The sequence below is a fragment of the Trichoderma virens genome (assembly GCF_000170995.1).
Source record: "Trichoderma virens Gv29-8 chromosome Unknown TRIVIscaffold_89, whole genome shotgun sequence".
NCBI classification, from domain to species: domain Eukaryota; kingdom Fungi; phylum Ascomycota; class Sordariomycetes; order Hypocreales; family Hypocreaceae; genus Trichoderma; species Trichoderma virens.
Genome location: NW_014013660.1, coordinates 1,360,214 through 1,382,480, shown reverse-complemented (window position 1 = coordinate 1,382,480; position 22,267 = coordinate 1,360,214). Strand labels below are relative to the sequence as shown.

General features: G+C 53.3%; 7 protein-coding genes across 7 annotated transcripts; 4 read left to right on the top strand and 3 right to left on the bottom strand.

Moving 5' to 3' along the window:
• Positions 1-3,836: 3,836 nt before the first annotated feature.
• Positions 3,837-5,559, top strand: TRIVIDRAFT_161914 (uncharacterized protein; the record flags this gene model as incomplete). The annotated part of the gene is made up of 4 exons (XM_014096057.1): positions 3,837-3,926; positions 4,085-4,148; positions 4,214-5,096; positions 5,274-5,559. Coding segments are annotated over 4 exons (1,323 nt in total), but the record flags the coding sequence as incomplete, so codon positions are not given.
• A 4,214-nt stretch (positions 5,560-9,773) lies between these two features.
• TRIVIDRAFT_118686 (uncharacterized protein) lies at positions 9,774-10,847 on the top strand (the record flags this gene model as incomplete). The annotated part of the gene is made up of 2 exons (XM_014096056.1): positions 9,774-10,620; positions 10,699-10,847. Coding segments are annotated over 2 exons (996 nt in total), but the record flags the coding sequence as incomplete, so codon positions are not given.
• A 358-nt stretch (positions 10,848-11,205) lies between these two features.
• On the bottom strand, positions 11,206-13,040 carry TRIVIDRAFT_75863 (uncharacterized protein; the record flags this gene model as incomplete). The annotated part of the gene is made up of 3 exons (XM_014096055.1): positions 11,206-11,299; positions 11,360-12,338; positions 12,414-13,040. 3 exons carry the CDS (start codon positions 12,835-12,837, stop codon positions 11,269-11,271), a joined length of 1,434 nt encoding a protein of 477 aa, XP_013951530.1.
• A 1,158-nt stretch (positions 13,041-14,198) lies between these two features.
• Positions 14,199-15,414, top strand: TRIVIDRAFT_82902 (uncharacterized protein; the record flags this gene model as incomplete). Its single annotated transcript, XM_014096054.1, has 3 exons — positions 14,199-14,267; positions 14,397-14,538; positions 14,615-15,414. The coding sequence occupies 3 exons, from the start codon at positions 14,218-14,220 to the stop codon at positions 15,266-15,268; spliced, it is 846 nt and encodes a 281-aa protein (XP_013951529.1).
• On the bottom strand, positions 15,375-17,542 carry TRIVIDRAFT_88518 (uncharacterized protein; the record flags this gene model as incomplete). Its single annotated transcript, XM_014096053.1, has 2 exons — positions 15,375-16,920; positions 16,993-17,542. The coding sequence occupies 2 exons, from the start codon at positions 17,411-17,413 to the stop codon at positions 15,527-15,529; spliced, it is 1,815 nt and encodes a 604-aa protein (XP_013951528.1).
• Positions 17,543-17,899: 357 nt separating this feature from the next.
• Positions 17,900-19,780, top strand: TRIVIDRAFT_82900 (uncharacterized protein; the record flags this gene model as incomplete). The annotated part of the gene is made up of 4 exons (XM_014096052.1): positions 17,900-17,919; positions 18,049-18,119; positions 18,194-19,074; positions 19,132-19,780. 3 exons carry the CDS (start codon positions 18,072-18,074, stop codon positions 19,625-19,627), a joined length of 1,425 nt encoding a protein of 474 aa, XP_013951527.1.
• A 1,057-nt stretch (positions 19,781-20,837) lies between these two features.
• Positions 20,838-21,569, bottom strand: TRIVIDRAFT_137229 (uncharacterized protein; the record flags this gene model as incomplete). The annotated part of the gene is made up of 1 exon (XM_014096051.1): positions 20,838-21,569. A coding segment is annotated over one exon (732 nt), but the record flags the coding sequence as incomplete, so codon positions are not given.
• Between the last annotated feature and the right edge of the window lie 698 nt (positions 21,570-22,267).

The following is a 22,267-nucleotide window of genomic DNA, read 5'->3' as shown; positions in this document are numbered from 1 at the left end:
TGCCAGGTACATGAGCTGTACCCTTCCCCAGCCCTGTGGCCTCCTATCCGACGTACTTGTCCTTGTACCTCGTCAATTCGTCAATGGTGGTCCATCTCAACTTGCCCTCCAGCAGGCACAGATAAATTCATGTTTACATCCACACCCATAGAGCACGAGTACCTAACAGGCAGACCATGCTTCCTTGTAAAGAAAAAATAAGAATAAAAATAAAAGTACAAAAGAGTCTCCTGCTGGACCAGGGTACAAGTACATGTACATATGTTGGTTTGTCGCAAAGCCTCGTCACACACGAGACACCGGCCAGACGCCCACTTCCTCGATCTTTGTCTGCTACTACTCTACTCGTATACATATTTACAACCTGGACAGTCCAGCCAAGACATGCACATGCCTGCAGCGGCATCACGGAGTTGAACCCGAGCGGATCACCGAGTCCCACTGCTGGGTCATGTTTCTTTCCTTCTTTCCTTCTTTCCTTCATGCTGTCTACAACCTTTCATTTGTTTGCTGGCCAGGGTACGATACGATACAGGTATATTACTATATGTAGTAATTCAACCGCGCTCGAATCTACATGCTAGACTACAAACCTATACTCCCCCTCTTTCAATGATATGGTGCTTCCTACTCTCATACATCCTGAACATCTTGCATACCTATCCTGTACATGTACTCGTATTGGTATAGGCACCTACCTGGGTACATATGTATGCATGACGACCATGTATGTACAGTAGCAAACGGAAGCAGGCTGGGCTTTTGCAAGGGACAGGTACAGTACCTCCATCCAGCCACCACACGGCTGGTTCCCAGGATCTTCCCTCCAGCGCATACTACGAGTACATTCCAACATGCCGGGATACTCCCCCCCAAAGACTATCGTAGCTTCGGGCTGCTAGCACGCATCACGACTAGCTTACCCGCGAGTTTTGCCTGGACTCTTCCTGGCCCTCGCCCCTAGATTCAAATCATACTACCTTGATTTGCTGGAGCCCTCGGTCCGCGCTCAACTGATTCTCCGTCAACGCCATGCCCTTTTCTCACCGTCCTTTTGGCACCCACGGGCATGGGTCCCTGGCGCCTCTTCACCTTGTCCACTCCGGGACCAGATCGCCCTCTCAGCCCGGGAAGGCCAAGAAAGTCTCTTTTGCTCTGTGGTGATATCTCGGGAGTCGAGACTGCTAGTGATGCTCCCGCTCGACTGTCTGTTCCTGCAGCCCTGACGCGCACCAATAAGCCTGGGCCGCGTCTCTGTCCACCACTGTGCCTGTGTTTTGCAAATGAATACTATCACCTGGGCCCCGTTCCATAGGGCACCCGGGCCGTACATACATGATACTCGTACATGGGCATGTTGCCCTTTTTTTTTTTTTTTAATCTGGGTCCCAGGACTTGGACGAGTACAGTGCTGTATCATGTACTTGGGGGAATCACTCGCTCGCACACACACACACTCACACACACGCATACAAGGTCCAGTCCTAGACTTGACCCCCATCACATCGCTTTGAGTTGTTTAAATCATGCCCTTGGTCATGCCGAACCCTGCTTGCCTTGTACCTGTATTTGCCCGGTCTCCAACAGCCTCTCGCCCATGTCCTCTTTTGCTCCAACGCCGACTGTACCTGTACTGTAATACATGGGACATACATGGGACACACAACGGCTCTGTGAGGAGGGCGCATACACATGTACCTCTGTTGTAAAGCTCGCCTCCATCTTCTCAGCCCGCAAGCCCAGCTCCCGTTTCACGCTCCCGGGGGTTGTCGCCAGCTGTGCGATCGTCGTGCTCTCAGCTTTCAATGCCAGGGGGTGGACACGCTTCCACGTCGCAACCCGTCTGGTACAAGATGTACTTATAAGCCGGGAGTCGCTGTGATGATTTCTTTTCCCTCTTCTTTCCCGCCGTCACTCCCTAGCTCACGCTCACGGATGCCTAAGCACGTCTAAAAACAATCAATCCAGTTGATCTTGACAAGAAAGAGCAAGGCTCGCTCCCGAAACGGGACAAGACAAGTTGGTCGGTGGCCCGACTTGAACATCCCCAGTCCATCCCAGTCCAGCCCAGTCCAGTCCACAGCACCCTCACGAACGAAACACCGCTCCTTTTGACATATTTGTTGGCACGCCTTCTTCTTGATTGAGACTCAATTGCAGGCAGCCACTTGCAAGAAGCAGAGAGGCTCGATATTAAAACACCCTGACAGAACAGAAAAATACATGTACAAGGCAGCAGACGGAACATTGAGCCGCCTGCTTTTGGTTAAATAGAACCGAGGCTTTCCCCGCTCCTCCTTGAGCCTCACTTTGTCGTTGTGCCTCGAGTCTCTTTTCTTTTCTTCCCTCGACTCCGCATCTTCTGGGGTCCCCAGCCTTTTACCTTTGTCTCTCTCTCCTGTCTCTTTGTTCGTCTCCCACTTGGCTTTTCTCTCGTCTACATACATAACCAGCACCCCTCGTTTTTCCGTCGTCCGTTCGTTGGCTCGTTGGCTCGCCTCCTCGCCATTGCTCTCGTTTACAACCTACCTAATCAATACATCAAGCCTCGACCAGACTCGAGTCCCTGCAACGGCACAGCCGAAGCTCTCGCTAATCTGCCGGCCTGGACTGCTGAACCCGCCCCCGGAGAGCCCCAGAAGCAGCGCGCCAGAGCGCTAGCAGGGCCCCAAAACAGCGCTTCAACTGGCGGCCCACCTCCGCCAGCGCACCGCACAGGTACCGCGCTTTGGAGCACCTGAGCTCAGGTACCGGTACATAGACGCCCGCTCGACCAGGTGCCCGCATACATGTACATGCACTGGTCCCCTTGCTCTGGCTTGCACTTGACCAAGTGTCGCTGCATTCATCACCACGTCCCGCCTTCTAACCGCTGCTACCGCCGCTAACTAGGAATAAAAAAACACTAATAATAAAAGAGAGAAGAGGGAAAAGAAACAAGAGAGAGAGAGAAAAGGAAAAAAAAAAAGAATATTAGCTTGGTGCAGCCGGGACGCTTTTTTGCTTCCGACCTGGAATCTTTTTCTTTGGTTCTCTCTCGTTGTCTCCCTCGGCCCTCTCTTTGCGCTCTGCGTTCCCAATTCCAGGCGCCTGCCACCCACTAACAGGTGTCTACCGAGCGCTGTAGCTGTCGCTAACCCGCTGTGAGCGCCGCAACCGCAACTGGGCAGCTCGCAACTGGCACCTCCACGTCTCGCCATTGACCATCTCTCTCCCCATTCTTTTTCACACAACTTGCCCATTCCGGAGGCAATGTTTCAGCCTCAACCCACGCCCTACTCGTACTCCGCCTCGTCCTTTGCTTCCTATCCGTATGGCTTAGGCGCCGCCCACAGCCTCGACTTCTTGTTCCCCACGGGCGGAGCAGGAACAGCAGCAGGAGCAGCAGGAGGAGCAGCAGGAGCTGGAGGAGCTGGAGCTGGAGCTGGAGCTGTAGCTGGAGCCGGAGCTGGCCCTGGAAGTGCTCTCGGGCCAGCATCTTGCGGCGCTCTCTATCCGTACAGCTCCCCGTCTCCGCACTCGGCTTTGCATCAGCCCCAGCGGCGGCGACTCAATCGAACCGGCAGCCCAATCATCAAGATGGAGGAGCAGGAACCGGGACTGCACGACATGGCCGCGCAACAGGCGGCCGCTGAGCGATTCCAGCCGGGACTCGAGGTGCGTTTTCTGCTGGCCTGGCACAAGATCATGGCCAGAGCTTCCCCAATCCCAACGGGGTTTGCTCTTGTCTCGCCGCGCAACGGCGGGCGCTTCTCTCTTCTCCCGCCCCTTTCTCCTCGCTTCTCTAGACAAAAGGGCGCAATGGACTTGGCTTGCTAACGCTTCGATGTCGTCAACAGGGACCCTTTGTCGGCGAAAAGACCCCGAGCGATGCCATCACCCAGGAATACGCAAAGGCCGACCCTGTTTATGTCGAGAAGACTATTGTTCGTCCCTCCCTTCCTCCGATAGAATACATATACGTGGTGAATGGAATTGGGCCAAGGAAAACATGACATGGAATAAGAGAAGAAAAAAAAAAAAGAGATAAAATGGAAGAGGAATCATGGACGTCGATGCTGACCAGCTTCTCCCCCCGCCGCAGGCTCTACCTCAGACATACTCTCACTACCGCCAGATCAAGGGCGATGGAAATTGCGGATGGCGCGGTAAGTTTGCTTCTCATGATCCATGGCATGTGCAAAGCTAACGACGGGCTATTGTTTGTTTGCAGCAATTGCCTTTGCCTACTACGAAAAGCTCATCGACCTCGGAGACCAAGCCCAGATCGAGGGTGAGGTGGCTCGTCTCATGAGCCTCGGCCATATGATCTCCAACATCGGTCGCTACGAATATCACGAAGACTTTGCCGAAGAGGCACACAACCTACTGCGGGATATTGCCGCCAACATAGCAAACCCCGGCCTGGCTCGAGTCATCCTGCTCCAACGCTTCAACGACAGCACCATCGAGGCCAACATCATCTACTACTTCCGTATACTCTCGGCCACCTCCCTCAAGGCGAATGCAGCCATCTACGACGACTTTGCTGCTGATTTCGGTGGCATTGCAAACTACTGCTCGCAAGCCATCGACATTGTCAACCGCGAGATCGAGCACCTTGGCATCATTGGCCTGGCCAATCTGCTGCTCAAGCCAATCGACTTCGTCCTTGAAATCGCATACCTCGACCGCAGCCCGGGGAGCCAGGTTAACCGCTATCGATTCCCCGAAGAGGCCAACCAGCAGGACACGACCAGTCTCGGGCCCACGATATATTTGCTTTACCGCCCCGACCACTACGACATTCTGTATCGAGCACCGCCTATCCAGGCTCCAGCTCCGCCGGTCATACCTGTTTCCGTTCCTGCACCCTCTGGCTCTGTCGATTTGCAAATCAACCGGGTGTCCAACTTCACCAACAGCATCAACATCAACCACGGCGGCAACCCAACAGGATTCGGAACGGGTAGCATGAACGTCCTTGCCATGTTGCCGGGCTTCAGTATGAACTCGTTGGGCGGACTGGGTGTGGGTGAACTGGGTGAGCTGAGTGGCCTGTCTCCTTTGACGTCACCGCCGTCAGCGGCCAGCCCTGTTGGTGACCCTTTTGTATCGTCGCAGCAGTCCAGTCCCTGGATGTCGCAGTTTTCTGAGGTGCCACAGCAGCAGCCACCACCTCCACCACCTCCACCACCTCCACCACCATCAACTCTCCCTCCCACTTCTGCTGTGTCGGTTAGCCCCCTGACTCCGACCGCCTCAATGACGCCCAGCCCAACGACGAGGAGTAGCAGTATCAGCAGCCTTGTCCCCGCGAATAATCCTCCGGTACCGCCGGTGGCTTCTCCGTCGGGATATCACATACGGTTTAGCCCCGTCCAGCTGGAGTATGAAGAGAGTAATCGCAGTGGTATCCGGGAGCCTGCATTTCAAACGACACAGAGCACCACGTTTAAGAATAGTGTATGGAACAGAGCACACTATGGTAATCCTGATTTTCACCCCGAAGAGTACGTTCCAGATGAAGACCATTGGGAAAGGCGTCATGGTCGTGCGAAGACGAAGAGCAGCTCGTGAGACGGGCCATGATTACCCAACAAATTCACCGGGTGTCGACGCCCATCGATGATGAGGCGATCAATTCAACCATACTTGTTCATTGACCTAGACTGCCCTTGCTAGTACAACCACTCGCAACGTGTCTAGCAGATTGAGCCGAGGAGAGAAGGAAAGAGAGATTGATATACCGAAGGAACTTTGGGCGGTTGACGGCATGTTTCTAACCCCCTTCATCTACATGGGCGGAAGATGTGCGTTTTTTATTGCGAGGATTGGTGCGCTTCTTTGCATTATTTGGCCGGCATGGGCTCTTTCCCCCTTTACCCATTGGGTTCAGCTTTATCTGCTAATCGCATTTCATAATGAGTGATTCGACGAGATTAACACTCAAGTTTGGAGACAGAAGAGGGCAGTGAGAGACAGAGGCTGCAGTTTGGTGGGCATTTTACCCGGCCAGAGGAGGGGTTTATGAGTCGCCAGGGTCCCTTTTTTGTACCAGCGTTTTTTTCATTTGTCTCTTTTTCTTCTTTTTCTTCTTTTCTTGTTCCTTTCTTCTTTCCTGGTCTGGTGGAGTCTTGGGTGGTGTAAACTGCGGTGGGTGACTTGGCGGAGGCTTAAGATTCTTTGTTATTATGATACGTCATAGCATCGGCGTTCTTGGGGGCAATGCAGGGGGAAAACTAATACTGCAACAATTGTTGTTTCTGATTGGCGATTTGCGCGTGTGCCTCTCTCTCTCTCTGTGTGTGTGATGATGGGTTGCTCGCGTTGCAACGTATGAGTGATGATGTGGACGCAAGGAGGGCGACAAGACGTCGAGCACTCAGCGGTAGGTTGCATGGTATCAGACTCGGATTGTTTCGTGTTGAGCTGAGCACTGACAGGGAATCAACTTGGATGTAACAATCCACCATTTGACTGACTTTAGCAAGCGTTTCGAGGTCGAGTCTGACCGTGTCCAGACGCCGTACGCACATGCAGCCTCCGTATGCCACTAGAAGGTGTCATTCGTGAGGCTTGATGCCAAGGCGGCGTATCCGGACTTGCGTCGACATGGATGGAGGAGTGAATCCGTGATGTGGCATTGCATTCTGTTGCTTATTCGAAGGGGGAGGAGGGCCATCTTGGGGGGGATTTTGTCATTGTTGCATGGAGACAGAGCCGGCAAGATTTGGGCATGGCTTATTGGATATGTCATCTTTGTCAGATCCAGGAAGAATGGATCATTGACATTGGCAATGATGTTTCCCTGGATTTCTTTTTGATTCTCCTTGGGGATTTCTGGCTGGGTCGCGTGGGAATGGATGGGTGTGATGTGGGCGTGCCTGATGGACATTGCAATGCATGGAAGCACTGCATGGTAGCATTCTTGCCTTCCTTTCGCCCTTTTGTTTGCCCGTGATCTGCACCTGTCGTCTTATGTGCATATTGACTTTGCTGCTGGATTTTCTTCTTCTTCTTTTTTCTTGCGAGCTTCTTAATTGAGTGTGTGGGTTTGCCGTCTTTTTGTGTGCCATGTGGAGTGCGGAAGGAATATCGTGACGACGACGTCAAATCAGAGAGTCTGGAGGATTTTCAAGGATGGAGCCCAACGGAGATTTTTTTTCCCTCTCTTTTTTTTTTTTCAAACCAGAAAAAGGACCGCTGCCTTGTACGACTCCAATGTCACATCGTCTCAGGTCTATAACCGGATCTACCAACACCGTGTTTTGACGAGGTGCTTCTTTCGGCTTGGCTGGATAATATGCAGCGGCTCAGACGACTGATGGTGTTAGTGAGGAGCGGAATGGAAGCAGAGTGGTAGGCCGAGATGCAGGGCCCCTGACTAACTACTGCGGGCATATCACATGTGCGTCCATGCATGTTTTGGATGTAAGAAGAAAAGCACGAGGAGTAGCCAGTAGGAGTAGATGCGAGGTTGGTTGGTTGGCTTGGTTGGTTGGTTTGGCGCCCAGGCTGCGTGTGTTTCTTCATTGATACGAACAGCTATTAGCTTAGCTGCATGTCGGGCCGCGTTGACATTGGCTGAAGGCACGGGCAAAAGTTTGGTATAGACGAGAGCCGTGTTTGATTTGATATATCCGATATTTGAATGCATTAGCAGGGCGCTTGGCCTTTTGGGCTGTGGGACGAGGGATGAATTTCAGTTTCATTTTCTATTCCAATGTCTTTTTGTTTTCAATCCTCAACTCCGTCTTTTTTTTTTTTGTCGGCATATAATATGGTAGATCCACTCACTAGCCATCCATGCCCGCCCATGCGATGCGACAGGTGTCGTGACAGATTCGTGACCGGGGCGCGGGAAGGATTCAGATGGATCAAATCAAATGTGACGGGCGATGCAGCGCGATGGAGTCGTGGCCAGACATGTGGCAGAGACAGGGGGGATCTGCTGGGCCATCGGGGGGAGGCGATTTTGGGTAAGATGCGGCGAATCTTGTCGGATATCGTTTGGGATGATGATGATGATGATGATGATGATGATGATGATGATGATGATGATGATGATGATGATGATGATGATGATGATGATGATGATGATGATGATGATGAGAGGAGGAGGAACATTGACTCGCCTGTTGTGTGTGAATTGAGTTGGTTGATCATCTCGTTGTGAGAAGTTGGCGCTTATACGAGTATTAACAATGCCAGCGTATAATTTGTCATCTTGACAAAAGTATCTAGTAAAAGAGACAGAACTGTCAATCTGCATGCGCGGCCCGTCTTCTGGACTGTTGGGCTGCTACACTACTTATACAGTATTAGTTGGCCAGTTTTGCCTGCATTGCATCTTATCATCCTGATGCTGATAGGTGACCTGTGACGGGCCTTTTTTTTCTCCCCCCCTGTCGGCTGGATTATGAGCTCGGAATTGGGGAGTTGGGATTGGGGAGTTGGGATTGGGCCTTGCTTGTATTGGGTGTTTTATTGATTGGAGGATTTGGTTTTATTCCAACGTCTTACTTTTTCCTCTCTCTTCTTTCTTTCCAACGGTGATTCCCCCCCTCTCCTATTGTCCTCGGACGCCATTGGCTGATACGGCTTCATTGGCATTTCACTCGTACTTTATCAGCCCAGCCCGTCTTCTCCCTCTTCCTCCATCATCTCTTGTTCCCGCTTCCCCGGTTCGTATGTATCGGTTCATCACATTTAGCACAACGATAGCCGTCTACCCCCCCTCTTGGCATCGACAGCGATTGGCCACGTCGAGTTCCTTCTATTTAACCTTCGAGACCAATCCTACGCTCTTCTCTGCCATTTCCTCAGCTTGCTAATCAAACCTCGCTTCTATTCTTAGCCCGCCTGCCGTCACGCAGCACCTATTGGAAATTAGTGGCTGGCATTTCGTTTAATAACCTCAATCAATGCATTGAAAAAAAAGAAAAGAGAACCAACAAGAAGAGAGTGCCGCCTGACTTCATCTCGTCGGGAGTTCCGGATTGGCTCGCCTCCAGCAGCCCAGGTTGTACAAGTTCAGAATACAGGGATTGCCTTGGCTCTTCTCCAACTCGCTTCACATCAAATCACATCACCTGACGGATTCTTCAGTTCAGAGTTAGCTGTTGCCACGTGGGGGCCTTTTTCTCTCTTCATTTCCCTCAGAAGGCGGAAGACGAGCTGCGCTTTCTGGCATCTAGCAGTCACAGAAAATCGATCTGCAGGAACGAAAGAAGGGGAAAATAAAACCCCCGAGAGAAGGATAAAAGAACAAATGACAAATAATAGACTGGTTGCGGCTCCAGGTTCTGTCTAAATTAGGGTGGGTGGAAGCGACGCCGCAGCGGTCCACATCAATACGACTCTAATTGCAGCACAGCGCTCAGTGTATTCTGCATTGAGGAAGGCATTAACAACCAAAGGGGAACAAAGCACGGCAGGGCAAAACCCATTAGGGACAGTGGCCAGGGGTTAAGTCTCTGGAAAAGGACTGGAAACACCGTGTAAGGGAAGCAATTGAACTTCGAGTCCTGCCGAGAGCACCTGTAAATTGGCGATATCAGTTCAGCGACTAGTTGATAATGGCGGTGGAAAGCATGCCGCCTGCTGGCGAATCCTTTATTCAAGACGGCGACCATGAAAAAGACGAAAGACATAATGGCCATGATGCCGCTGTCGACAATGGAGAGACAGGGGAAGAAGAAGAGGAAGAAGAAATAGAAGAGCACGAACGTGACGAAGACGAAGACGAGGAAGCCGAAGACGGAGACGGAGAAGCAGCTGAAGACGACGACGAAGACGACGCAACGGCCAGCGACTCCAACTCCAACTACTCATCGGCCTCGGAAGACGCCCTGCCGCCAATCCACCAGTTCGGCCACGTCTACCACGGGTCGGGCCGCATGGTAACGCCCAACGACAGCTGCGAAAACCAGCGCCAGGCCTACCAGCATGAGCTCCTCACGCTGTGCCTCGGCGGCGCCCTGACCTTCACCAAGCTGCCGCTGGAGCACTTGTCGCCAGACAGCCCGCGCTTCCACATCCTCGACGTCGGCTGCGGCGGCGGCCACTGGGCCATGGAGATGGCGCAGAACAACCCGCTGGTCGACGTGCTGGGCATCGAGCTGAGCAGCGCCAATCTGCCCAAGGAGGTGCCGCCCAACCTGACGTTTGAGATTGCCGACGCCGCCGAGGACTGGCCGCCGCGCCTCTACGACTTCATCCACCTGCGCAACCTGGTGGGCGGCGGCATCCGCGACTGGCGCCGCCTCATCGTCCAGGCGTTTGACCACCTCAAGCCCGGCGGGCAGCTCGAGTTTGCAGAGATCACGCCGCACGTTTTCGGCTTCGACCCGGACCCGATGGCCGATTCGCCGGACGACACCGACGCCGGGACGGACCAACAGCAGCGGCCGCGGGCGGCGGTTGGCGCGGTGACGCTCGAGTACGCCGCCATTTTCGCCGAGATTGCGGCCGCCCAGGGCCTCGACTTTGATCCCACGCCAAAGATAAGGCCCTGGCTGCGCGATCTGGGCGCCGAGGTCGTGCGTGAGCGGTCCGACTGGTTGCCTGTGCGAAACTGGGCGCGAGATCCCGTGGTGAAGAAGAAGGGCGAGCTTGTGCACAAGATACTCGAGACGGGTGAGTTTTTTGGGATTCTGTTTGTTGGTTTCCGGGGTAATGAGTCTTTAATGCTGACCCATGTTTCCCATTTCTTAGGCTGTAATCATTGGACGCTGAGAATGTTTGGGCTCGCTGGTTGGGAGGAAGAAAGGACGCGCGAGTTGCTGGGCAGGGTCTTGGCTGAGTACAAAGACCCTCTCCTCAAGACTTGCATCAAATTGTATGTGTCGTGCAGCCGTCTTCCTGTATGTATGTATGTACCTATGCTGACATTTCATGACAGACAATTTATATCGGGCAGAAAACCCGACGGCAAAGGCACCAAAGCGAAGAGTGCGGAAAAGACACAATAAACGGCCCCTGCAAATAAACAAGCACCTTTGACGATATACCCCCCCTTTCCTTTCTCCAGCGATCACCAACAACAAGAAGAAGAAGAAAGCAGAAAAGAAGAAAAAGAGAAGACGACGACGACAAAGAACGCAGAAATGACACGCCGCCACACTGCTATTCAACTACCGATACCCAAGAAAAGAAAAAAAAGTCTAGCCAAAACAGTCTTTGTCGCTGGTATTCTACGGCTCTTACAATGTTCATAATCATAAGCATAAGCATTTACGCAACGATTCAGATCCAAACCGCCTCTTGCGCCTTTCCGTCTGCGTCTTACACTGCCTCGATATACCGCTTCATCTCCCTAGACCCGATTAGTTAGTAAAGAGGTGCGATATCTCGTTCTGGAGTGCTTGAGCCTTACCAGTCTGTTACGGCTTCGTCAAACAGTCTAATCTCATTCTCTCGGGTGCCACCAAAGTGGTCCACAAAATCATCACCAAGCACCTCTCTCGCGATGCTGTCCTTGGCCATGAATCTCTCTGTAGCCTCCCGCAGGCTCTTGGCCAGCCGCGCCCCCTTGTCAGAAGCACCGCCGACGTTCTCGCCCATGGCCAGTGGTGGACACGGAATCTCGAGCTTCTTCTCGACTCCGCGCCAGCCGCAGCCCAGGACGGCGGCGAGGACAAAGTGGGGATTGGAATCGGCGCCGGGCACGCGGATCTCGAACCGTGTGGCCGAAGCCTTGGAAGTGGGCGGCGCAATGAGGCGGATAGAAGCGGCACGGTGCTCGAGTCCCCACGAGACGGTCACTGGAGCCCAAAAGTTCTCGACTAGACGCTTATACGAGTTGATGGTGGGCGCAAGCAGAGGCATGATGTCAGGCAGACCCTCCAAGACACCGGCCAGGAAATGACGTCCTAGGTCTGAGAGTCCTGCGATATCCTTCCACGGCGCATTTTCGTCCACTGCCTCTCTTGCCAGCAGGTTTTTGCCGTTCGCATCGACGATGGATACGTGCATGTGGCCACTGTTTCCAGGAAGCCCCTGTTTCGGCTTGGCCATGAAGCATGGAGTAATTCGATGCTTGGCGCCAACGCTCTTGACGACATACTTGAACAAGCTGGCGCGATCAGCCATCTCGGCCACTTCGCCAAACTCAAGGGCGGCCTCAAACACTCCTGGGCCGGACTCGGTGTGCCAACCCTCGACATCGCAGGAAAACGCGGTGCAGGTATCGAAAATCTCGTAGTAGTACTCCTTGTTGTGGACGGGCCTTGTGAGGGAGTATCCAAACATGCCCTCGGTAAGCGACGGGAGCTGGTGTGGTGGGTTGTTCTGCAGGAAGCTGGCGGGAGATGAAGAGTCGTCGGGGGTCTGGAAAGTGTAGAATTCGTATTCAGCTAGAGGAAACAAAAAAGGTTGTCAGCATTGGATTTCTCTTCTATTATGGAGAGAGTGAAAGGAACCAAACTCACCACCAGCCATGGCGCCATAGCCTTTGCTGCGCAAGCGGTCCAGCTGTGTCTTTAATAGCCCACGCGGACATGCGCAAATGGGCAGCTTTGTGTCCGGGTCGTGGAAAGTAATGAGGAAGAAGGGGATGTTGTTCTCCCAGGGTATCCTGCGGAAGCTGTTGAGATCGGGGATGGCGAGCAGATCGCGGTATCCGTTCTGGGCGTTTGATATTTTGAGCTCGCGCAAGTAGGTCTGGTCATGCATGTCCCAGCCGAAGATGACGGAGCAGAAGCCGAAGCCAGCAGTGGCAATGGAGAGGAACTTTTTCTTGGAAACGAGCTTGCCGCGGAGGATTCCGTCGACGTCGAGGCCGGCGAGCTTGACCTTTGTGTCGTGCTCGAGCAGGGCCTCGAGGGAGGCGGCGGTGATGGGTTTGGTAGCCATGGTGGGAGGAGTCTTTTGGTGTTGATAAGTAGGCAGGCAGCTATGTAGGTATAGAAGGGTATCTTGAGGTAACGAATGTTGTTGAGGTGGTTGTTGTTGTAAGAGTGTAGCTGTTCGTCGAGATAGGCTGGAGGGGCCGATATAGGTGAGAAGCGCAAGTTCAAGTGCAAGTGCAAGCAGCTCAGCGAGTCATGGCCGCGCCGTTATCATGAGAAGCTGAAGACGACCGAAGCGAGTGAGGACGAGGCACCCCGCAGATTAAATACCTAGAAAGGAATAATCTGAAATGGCAATCTAAACCAAAAGCAACCGGCGCTTGTTCTAGAAGACGCACGTCACGAGCAGATTACGTAGGACAGAGGCCGAGTTGGAGATTGGCGATGCATGGCCTGGAGATGGAGGGGATGCCAGTGGAATCAATTGCTTCATAGAATATGGATGGATGGCATGTTGACGCTGCGGGGGCCGCGGCTCAGGGCTGATGCACTGACCACTAACCAGGGGGGAGCCAATGAGGGGCAGACGGCTATCGTTATCAGTTGGGGTTTTTGGTGAGGTGGATGTGATGGACATGTGCTGGGTTCATGTTATCTATCAGTAGGTTGTTTAGCATTGGAAGGATTGTTTAACAGTAGATGTAGATATGAGACATCCATGTGAATTTAGACTAGGTGCTCTCTGTACTGCATCACAAACACGTGGATCAGCGGACGAAACATGAGGTGCAAGTTTGATGTCATCGCTGTACGACTGACAGACAGACTGCTGTGACATTTCTATCACGGCCTCACACAGCTGCCAGTAAATGGTACTTGCATGTACCTCGGCCACTGACCGCTGTCGGAGCATCAACCCCCCCAAATCTAGGGTCCTCCCCCCCTCAAATCTGATGGATCCGCGCATGTCAATTCCTACGCTGAGCCACTAAGCAGCCCGTCTCGTGCCTCTCACATGGGCCAGTCGGCGGACGAACTAGGAGCCAAGGAGCCTCTAGCACGGCAGATAGCGCCAGCTATCTCTTGTTTTAGGTAATTTTCTGGCAAATGGCCCCGTGCCATTAGAGGGCGTCTTCCTGATGGCCAGTACTTGTACCTGTGGTGGAACTGGGATTGACGCCTAGACCAACCCGCTGGATGGAGTCTCTGCTCATCACGAGCTGCCCCGCCATGGTAATCGGCTCAGGTACCAGTGAGTACCGAGTACTGAGTACAGGGTACAGAGTACAGATTACGGAATGCGTCAAACTGCCCCTCCATCTCCTTCCCTTGCGTCTGAGTCTTGTTGCCCAAGCATAAAACCCAACCTCGACCTCATTCACCACCGCCTCTTCTTTCATTCAACTCAACTCTTGCCAAATACGCAATCATCATCATCAGCATCATGGTCGGACGTCTAGCTGGCAAGAATGCCATCATCACTGGTGCCGCGGGGTGAGTTGAATATCTATACAGACATATATCCACACTCCTGTCCTACCTACTACTCTTCCCCCCCTCATTATCCATGAAACCAACCGCAGTGAGCCCAACATCTGCTAACAATCATTTGCCAAAAAACAGAGGCATTGGACTTGAGACGGCTATCCTCTTTGCCAAGGAGGGTGCCAATGTCCTTTTGGCCGACATCTCCGAGCCCGCGCTGGAAAAGGCCGTGGCCAAGGTCAAGGAGCTCGTCCCCGCTGCTTCTCGTCTGGAGACTCGGGTATGTTCATTCTTCATTCACTACCTTCTACAAAGATGAAAGATGAAAAACACAGCAAGCTCATCTCACTCTGCAGAAATGCGACGTCTCCAAGGAGGCTGACGTCCAGGCCATGGTCGAGTCCCTCGACGCCTGGGGCGGCCTCGACGTCATCTTCAACAACGCCGGCATCATGCACGCCCGCGATGACGACGCCATCAACACCCCCGAGGACATCTGGGACCTCACCCACAACATCAACGTCAAGGGCGTCTGGTTCGGCTGCAAGCACGCCGTCCTGGCCCTGCGCCGCAACAAGAAGACAAAGGGCTCCATCATCAACACCGCCTCCGTCGTCGCCCTCGTCGGCGCCGCCACCCCCCAGCTGGCCTACACGGCCTCCAAGGGCGCCGTTCTCGCACTCACCCGCGAGCTCGCCATGGTCCACGCCCGCGAGGGCTTCCGCTTCAACAGCCTGTGTCCCGCACCCCTCAACACCCCGCTGCTGCAGGACTGGCTGGGCGACGACAAGGCCAAGCGCCAGCGCCGCGAGGTGCACTTCCCCACAGGTCGCTTCGGTGAGGCCGTGGAGCAGGCTCACGCCGTCGTGTTTTTGGCCAGTGACGAGGCCAGCTTTGTCAACGGCAGCGACTTTGTCGTCGACGGTGGTATGACCAAGGCGTATGTCACTCCTGAGGGTCCTGCGGCGCCTGCACCCACCAACAACGCCCTGAAGTCTTCCTTGGAGTAATGGATGAATTTGTATGAATAGAATAGCCAGTGGAAAAAAAAAAGATTAAAAGAAAGCAATTGATGAAATTTTGTGACAAGCACCACGCTGAATCAGATGCATGTGTTTTTAAAGTGTATATATAACAAGAAAAATACTTTGTATGTACCCAACTCCGTCCAAATGCCTCCCATATATCTACATGTGCATTCGCTGCTGTTTCATTTCATTTGTTTTATTCCAGTTTTTTGCCATTTTTATTTCCTTATTCCGTTTTCCTTAGTCGAATTGTCCCTCCGTGTTACCCTCTCCCATGCTCTTGCTGCTGGAGCTGCCGCTCTGGATAGCACCCAAGATGCCATCAATGTAGCTCGCCCCGCTCCACTTCTGGTGCGTCAACACATCGCAGCCCAGCTCCTTCTCTCGCCTCTGCACAATCTCCACGTACGCCTTCATGCCGTCCGTCTTGAACTTCTTGGCCAGCTCGTTGGTGATGGTGGCCGTCGAGTGGAGGCCGGCCAGCGAGATGAGCTGCAGTGTGAATCCCTCCTTGGCAATGTCCCAGATAAACGACTTGAGCTTCTCGTCGGTGAAGCCGTGGGCCATCCAGTTGAACGAGGGGGACAGGTTGTAGACGAGGGACTTGCCGGGGTTGGCGGCACGCACGGTGCGGCCCAGCTTGGCGGCGACTTCGACGTTGGGGTCGCCAGTCTCAACCCAGAGGAGATCGGCGTAGGGGGCAAACTCCAGGGCACGCTTGGTGGCAGCCTCCATGCCGGCTCGGAAGTGGTAGTAGCCTTCACGAGTGCGAGGGACATCCCAGTTGAAGTAGACGGGAGTCTTGGTGTACTGGGAGGCGAGGGCGCGGCGGCGAGAGATGCCCATGTCGCGGTCTGAGGCTGTGGCAGAAAGATACTCGTCGATCTTGGCCTGGGCGACGCCCTCCTTCTGCATGTGCTCAACAGCAGCCTCGTCGAAAGTTACTAGCCTGCTGCTCTTCACCCACTTGGCCTCAAAGGCATCAATCTCAGCGCCCGTAGCTCCCTTGGCCTCCATTGCCTGGAGTGTCTCGGCGAGGGGCTCGATGGCGGGGTCAGCAATTCCGAGGATGAACTCGTGATCACGGACATCAATGGCGGACGAGATGAGACGACCGGACTCTGAGTCGGTACGGGCAATGACCAAGTTCTCAGAGCCCATGACGTCCCACTGGAATCGAGCGGCGTTGAGACGGTTGATGTGTTCGCCTGTGGGCACCAGGACCTTGCCTGCCAAGTGGCCGCACTTCTTGCCGCCGTGAAGCTGGTCCTCAAAGTGCACCGCAGCCGCGCCGTTCTCGGCAAACAGCTTGGCCAGCTTGAGCACGGCAGAGAGACCACCGTGGCCGGTGTCACCGTCGGCGATGATGGGGCGGAGGTAGTCGGTATAAGGGGTCTTGGCCCGCTCCTCGGCGGTCATCTTGCGGCGGGTGTCCCACTGCTTGCGGTCGTGCATGGACTGGGCCTTGGCGAGGCGCTGGACCTGGTTGGGGACGGTGTTGTAGGGGTAGTCGCCAAAGTCGGGAGAGACTTCGTTGGTGCTCGTCAGGACGGAGGAGCATGCCCAGCCGGAGATGTAGAGGACTTCCTGGTGGGGAGCTTGCTGGGTCATTTGAACGGGATCGATGGCGCCCACTGGTTGAAGCCAGATATTAGCGGTTTGTCTTTGCTATCACGATGGCGCATATCAGTCCAGAGCCGACTTACTTGTGTGAATAGGTTCGCCCTTGGCTTCGCGCTCGCGGATCAGGTTAAACAGCTTGGTGGCCATGACTGAGCTGGGATACTTGATGAACTGGCTGCCGCGCTTGGATGCGACATCTGCGGCGCTGTACGGTCGTCGAATGCCGGCATAGCGAGGCGATGCCCACCACTCCTCAATCTCCTTGACCTGGGCCTCGTAGAGGGCATCCTCAGCTTGGCCGGCCTTTTGCGACTCGGGAAGCAGCTGGTATGCGTCAGCCGGCACGACATGCGCGCTGGACTGAGCGGGAGCAGCCATGCGAGCGGTTGTTGCAATGGCGCGGATGGCAACAGAGCGCGGGATGGATCGACGAAGCGCGGCCGACGCAGTGGAAGAGGCCAGAGAGCACGCCCGCTGGGGAGCTCGTGAAGCTATTCGCATCATCTTGTGGATGCTGTCACTATCACTATCAAAACCGGAGAGATTCTGGTGTGTATCTCGAGTTTACCGAGGCAAGGAAGCGTCGTATTGTATCGTTCGATTTTGTGCTTTATATCCCCAGCCACTCGCCCGTGGCTACTTTTGGATATCTTTTCCGCATCCATTTTCCTCATTTCCAAGCAGCTTGATGCTCGGCTCAACCAAAAGAGGGCCGATACAGGCGCGGCTGACACAGATTGGCCAATCACGCGGCGCGGGGCTACCGACGGACCGACCGGGCGGCTTTCTTCGGCTGTTTGAGGGCGGTGACGGAAGGCGGGCTGCCGTGCTGGACTGTCTCGGGCTTGGCTGCTGTTTGGTGCCTTTGGCCGGCTGCAGAGGATGAGATGTTGAGGACTTTTGTTGTGGCCCGAGATATCTTTTGTTCCTTTTTTTCTCTCTCCTTTTCTTCTTCTTCTTCTCTTCCCCTTATCATCGTTGCGTGCACGGAAGGAAACCAATCGTCCACTGTAAGTCTACCTATCTACCTCTCTATCTAATCGGCGATAGCATGTGCTATGCTACCTACCTACCTAGATAGAGGTACCTTACATACATGTACCTGTAGCTAACCCAACTGCTTTCTGCCCCGCCATCAGCAGCTCGGCTCGTCATCATCACCATGGCTCTCAACCTCACCACGTCGGCTCGAGCCCTGCGCTCCTTCAAGGTCAGTGAATTCGTCGTCGATTGCTGTAAATCTCTTCTCTGCAGCTCAATTGACACTTACTTTGATACACACAGCCCTACACCCGTGCTGCTCTCCTTGCCAACGCCGCACGATGCTACTCTACCGCTGAGCCCGATCTCAAGACGACCCTCAAGGAGGTCATCCCCGCCAAGCGCGAGCTGCTCAAGAAGGTCAAGGCCCATGGCAGCAAAGTCATTGGCGAGGTCAAGGTCGAGAACACCCTCGGCGGCATGCGTGGCCTCAAGGCCATGGTCTGGGAGGGCTCCGTCCTCGACGCCAACGAGGGCATCCGCTTCCACGGCCGCACCATCAAGGACTGCCAAAAGGAGCTCCCCAAGGGCAAGACCGGAACTGAGATGCTCCCCGAGTCTATGTTCTGGCTGCTCCTGACTGGCCAGGTTCCCTCCGTCAACCAGGTCCGCGAGTTCTCCCGTGAGCTCGCCTCCAAGGCCCAGATCCCCGCCTTCGTCAACAAGATGCTCGACGATTTCCCCAAGGATCTGCACCCCATGACCCAGTTTGCCATTGCCGTCTCGGCTCTCAACTACGAGTCCAAGTTCGCCAAGGCCTACGAGAAGGGTCTCAACAAGGCCGACTACTGGGAGCCTACCTTTGACGACTGCATTTCTCTGCTCGCCAAGCTGCCCACCATTGCCGCCAAGATCTACCAGAACGCCTACAGGGGCGGCGGTGCCCTCCCTGCCGAGGTCGACCTTGAGCAGGATTGGTCTTACAACTTTGCTGCCATGCTCGGCAAGGGTGGCAAGGAGAACGAGGACTTCCAGGATCTCCTCCGACTCTACCTTGCTCTCCACGGTGACCACGAGGGTGGCAATGTGTCTGCCCACGCCACTCACCTGGTCGGCAGTGCCCTCAGCGACCCCTTCCTTTCTTACAGCGCTGGTCTCCAGGGTCTGGCCGGTCCTCTTCACGGGTAAGTTCTGTTGGTCCTCTTATACATTCGAATTTACACTAACGCCGCTTGCTCTAGTCTTGCCGCCCAGGAGGTTCTTCGCTGGATCCTCCAGATGAAGGAGGCCATTCCCGCCAACTACACTGAGCAGGATGTCCACGACTACCTCTGGTCTACCCTCAACTCTGGCCGTGTCGTGCCTGGTTACGGCCACGCCGTCCTGCGCAAGCCTGACCCCCGATTCGAGGCTCTCATGGACTACGCTGCTTCCCGCCCCACCATTGCCAAGGACCCCGTCTTCCAGCTGGTTGAGAAGAACAGCCGCATCGCTCCTGAGGTCCTCAAGAAGCACGGCAAGACCAAGAACCCCTACCCCAACGTCGACAGCAGCTCCGGCGTCCTGTTCCACCACTACGGCTTCCACGAGACTCTGTACTACACCGCCACCTTCGGTGTTTCGCGTGGTCTGGGTCCTCTTGCTCAGCTCATCTGGGACCGCGCCCTGGGTCTCCCCATCGAGCGCCCCAAGAGCATCAACCTTGAGGGTCTCCTGAAGCAGGCTGAGAGCAGCTAAAGGGTGGAAAATAACGTTAAAATGAGACATGTATGAGAAAAATCGGTCGATGTTGGATTATTTGGATTATGAGCATGAGTGTTTCTGAGAGAACACGTGTATATATATATCATCTTATAGCTTGTCTGAAATGGACTGACCTTGTTCTGTTTTAAATGTCTAAGCCCCTTTCGCACCTTTGACTTTATCCTTGAATCCCTAAAGCAGTAAGAGTCAAGCCAACCATACACACAAGTAGAGATATCTTGAGCAAAATAAGCGTCTGGTGTTGCTGCTCCCTCTGGCGAACATATTCTCTTCCAGCGAAATATTTCGCTACCATTTGCTTTTTCGCTTTGGTAGCTTCTGCTTCGCTTTTAATATCTGCATTTATAGAGATAGTTGACTGAAGACTGAAGATTTGATGCCCATCCGATGTCGTTCGACCTCCTGTAACACGAAGAGTAGACCACCCGATGGCAATCTCTTTTCGGCTGATGGCCTTTGGAGGCTTTTCAGCAGCGATAAACGTTGATTCGGCATCCTCAGCCTTAGTTGTAGTTAGATCGATGTAATATGTATACGATCTTGTGCCCGGTTTTTGCTCAACCCAAAGAACAAGGAGGATGTCCATATCCTTGTTTGTCACACGTTCATCAGCTAAACCAAATTCTTGAAACAGGTTGGCACCGGATGCTTCCCTATCAATTGCTAAATGAAAGGCCAGTTTGTTTCCGATAAGGTGCACTACCGGTAGCTCCATTGTTTTCTCGCATTCTTTGTATCTCTGGGGATAAACTGCCACTAATCTTACTTCTTCTGGCAGCTGGGCAAGATGAACTCCATCGCGCTGATAGATATCATCAAGTGAGCTCGGTTTTCTCGTCTCAATAAACTTGTCAAATACCGCAGTCTGAAAAGCAACAGGATATTGGTGGGGTTTCAAAATCAGCTCTGAAGGGTTAGATCGTAAAAAGTGGTTGCTTCCTGCGTTGATGACTTTGATACACACAACGGAAGAGATTTCAGTGCCCCGAAAACATTTGAGGCCGAGGAAGCCGTCCTGGTATAGAGCGCAGCTAAGAGATATTCGCCCATTACCGAGTATCGTTGACGCGCTCGCTTTGCTAGTAAAGAAAGGCGTGGTAGTCACATCGCTCTCAAATTCCTTTGGCGATGAAGCGAATAAGCCGCGATATGGCGCCTCGGATGCTGACTCCTCACTAGCTCGCCAGGCAAACAAGGAATCGTCCTCGGTTTGCCTCAGAATTTCCTCCTGGAGTCGAATAAACGCCTTCTTTCCCTCCCCATACATCATCGGCATATTGACATCGAATACTCCCATCAGACAGTATGCGATGTCTTCTTCACGGGTCGTCTGTCTCTTTGCAGCCCAGTTCATACGGCTCGCAACACTAACCTGGTCTAACCGTGAGTCTCCAGTGAGAATTGCGCGAGGAATCCCAGTTATTTGTTCGATAGTTGCACCGAGCCCCGTCTTTCTACCGATCGTGGCCCAGTTGGCCGCGAAAAACACAATGTCCCAGGGCGCAAGCAATTCCTGCAATGTCCAGCCCCGAGTGAACCATCTGCAGTGGTTAATCAACGAGGAGTTTGTTATCGATGAGTTTGTCTCCTCAGGGACGTCTTCAAGATATGCGTAACATATAGCCGCATCGCGATACCATCTAAACATGGAATTGATCGCCTCGCTCAGCTCGGAGCTGCTTTCCTTGTTGATACAGCATGTATCTACCCACGCGTAACTGAGGCCGTCCTTGAGTGCTTGTTTGCAGGTCTGTTTAATTTTACTGAAGCCTGCTTTTGACTCTCTCTTGGGCACATTGGTGAAATCTGCAAACGTCACCTCATCGAGGCCCCAAGTGTGGGAGAGGATAGCATATGGAGGAGGAGCTTTAGGGAACCAAATGAGCTCTAGCGTGCTGGTATCAATGAGACGCATGATGTTTCTGATGATGAGGGCTAGAAAAACTACGTGGAATTGATTGCTGGGAGATGCCCGCGCAACTGGGGATAGCAAAGTCGGCGAGTGCTAGAAGTGTTTGCGCAGTATACGGTGAACTGGGCAGTTACGCAAGCTGCAAACAATTGAGCCTTGAGGCTGATTTGCATAGCTATAAATAGGTAGGCGAAGGATTCTCCTTGGGAAATATGTGAGACACGGGAAGGCTGTGGGCTTTTGTCATACGGGCGCCTTCAAGTATTCAATTCCATAGACAGCAGACTTACTAGTATCGAGTAGAGCGCACCAATTACAATAGCTGTTATATTTTTGTTCATTAGTTCTTTTGGTTATATACATACAATACATATGCAAGGTATCAACAGAGAAGATATGAAAGTCTGTCCGTTGGGGTTTGTACAAGGGCTAAACCGCACTATTGTCACAGAATCAAAATTTGGACTGGGGATCAATCAACATGATGGCACCATTCTGCCGGTATTGGTAGCGAATCTGGCAGAATGGCTCCCACATAATTAACGGAAAATCATCTCGCATTTCGACAATTGGTGCTATTATAATATCCAAGTATTATCCCCAGCGGCTATACGGATGTCTACATACCACGAAAAGCGCTCATGAATTGCGTCTTCCGTCCTGCCCATAGTATCCGTCGTATCGGTGTCAATTGCTGACAG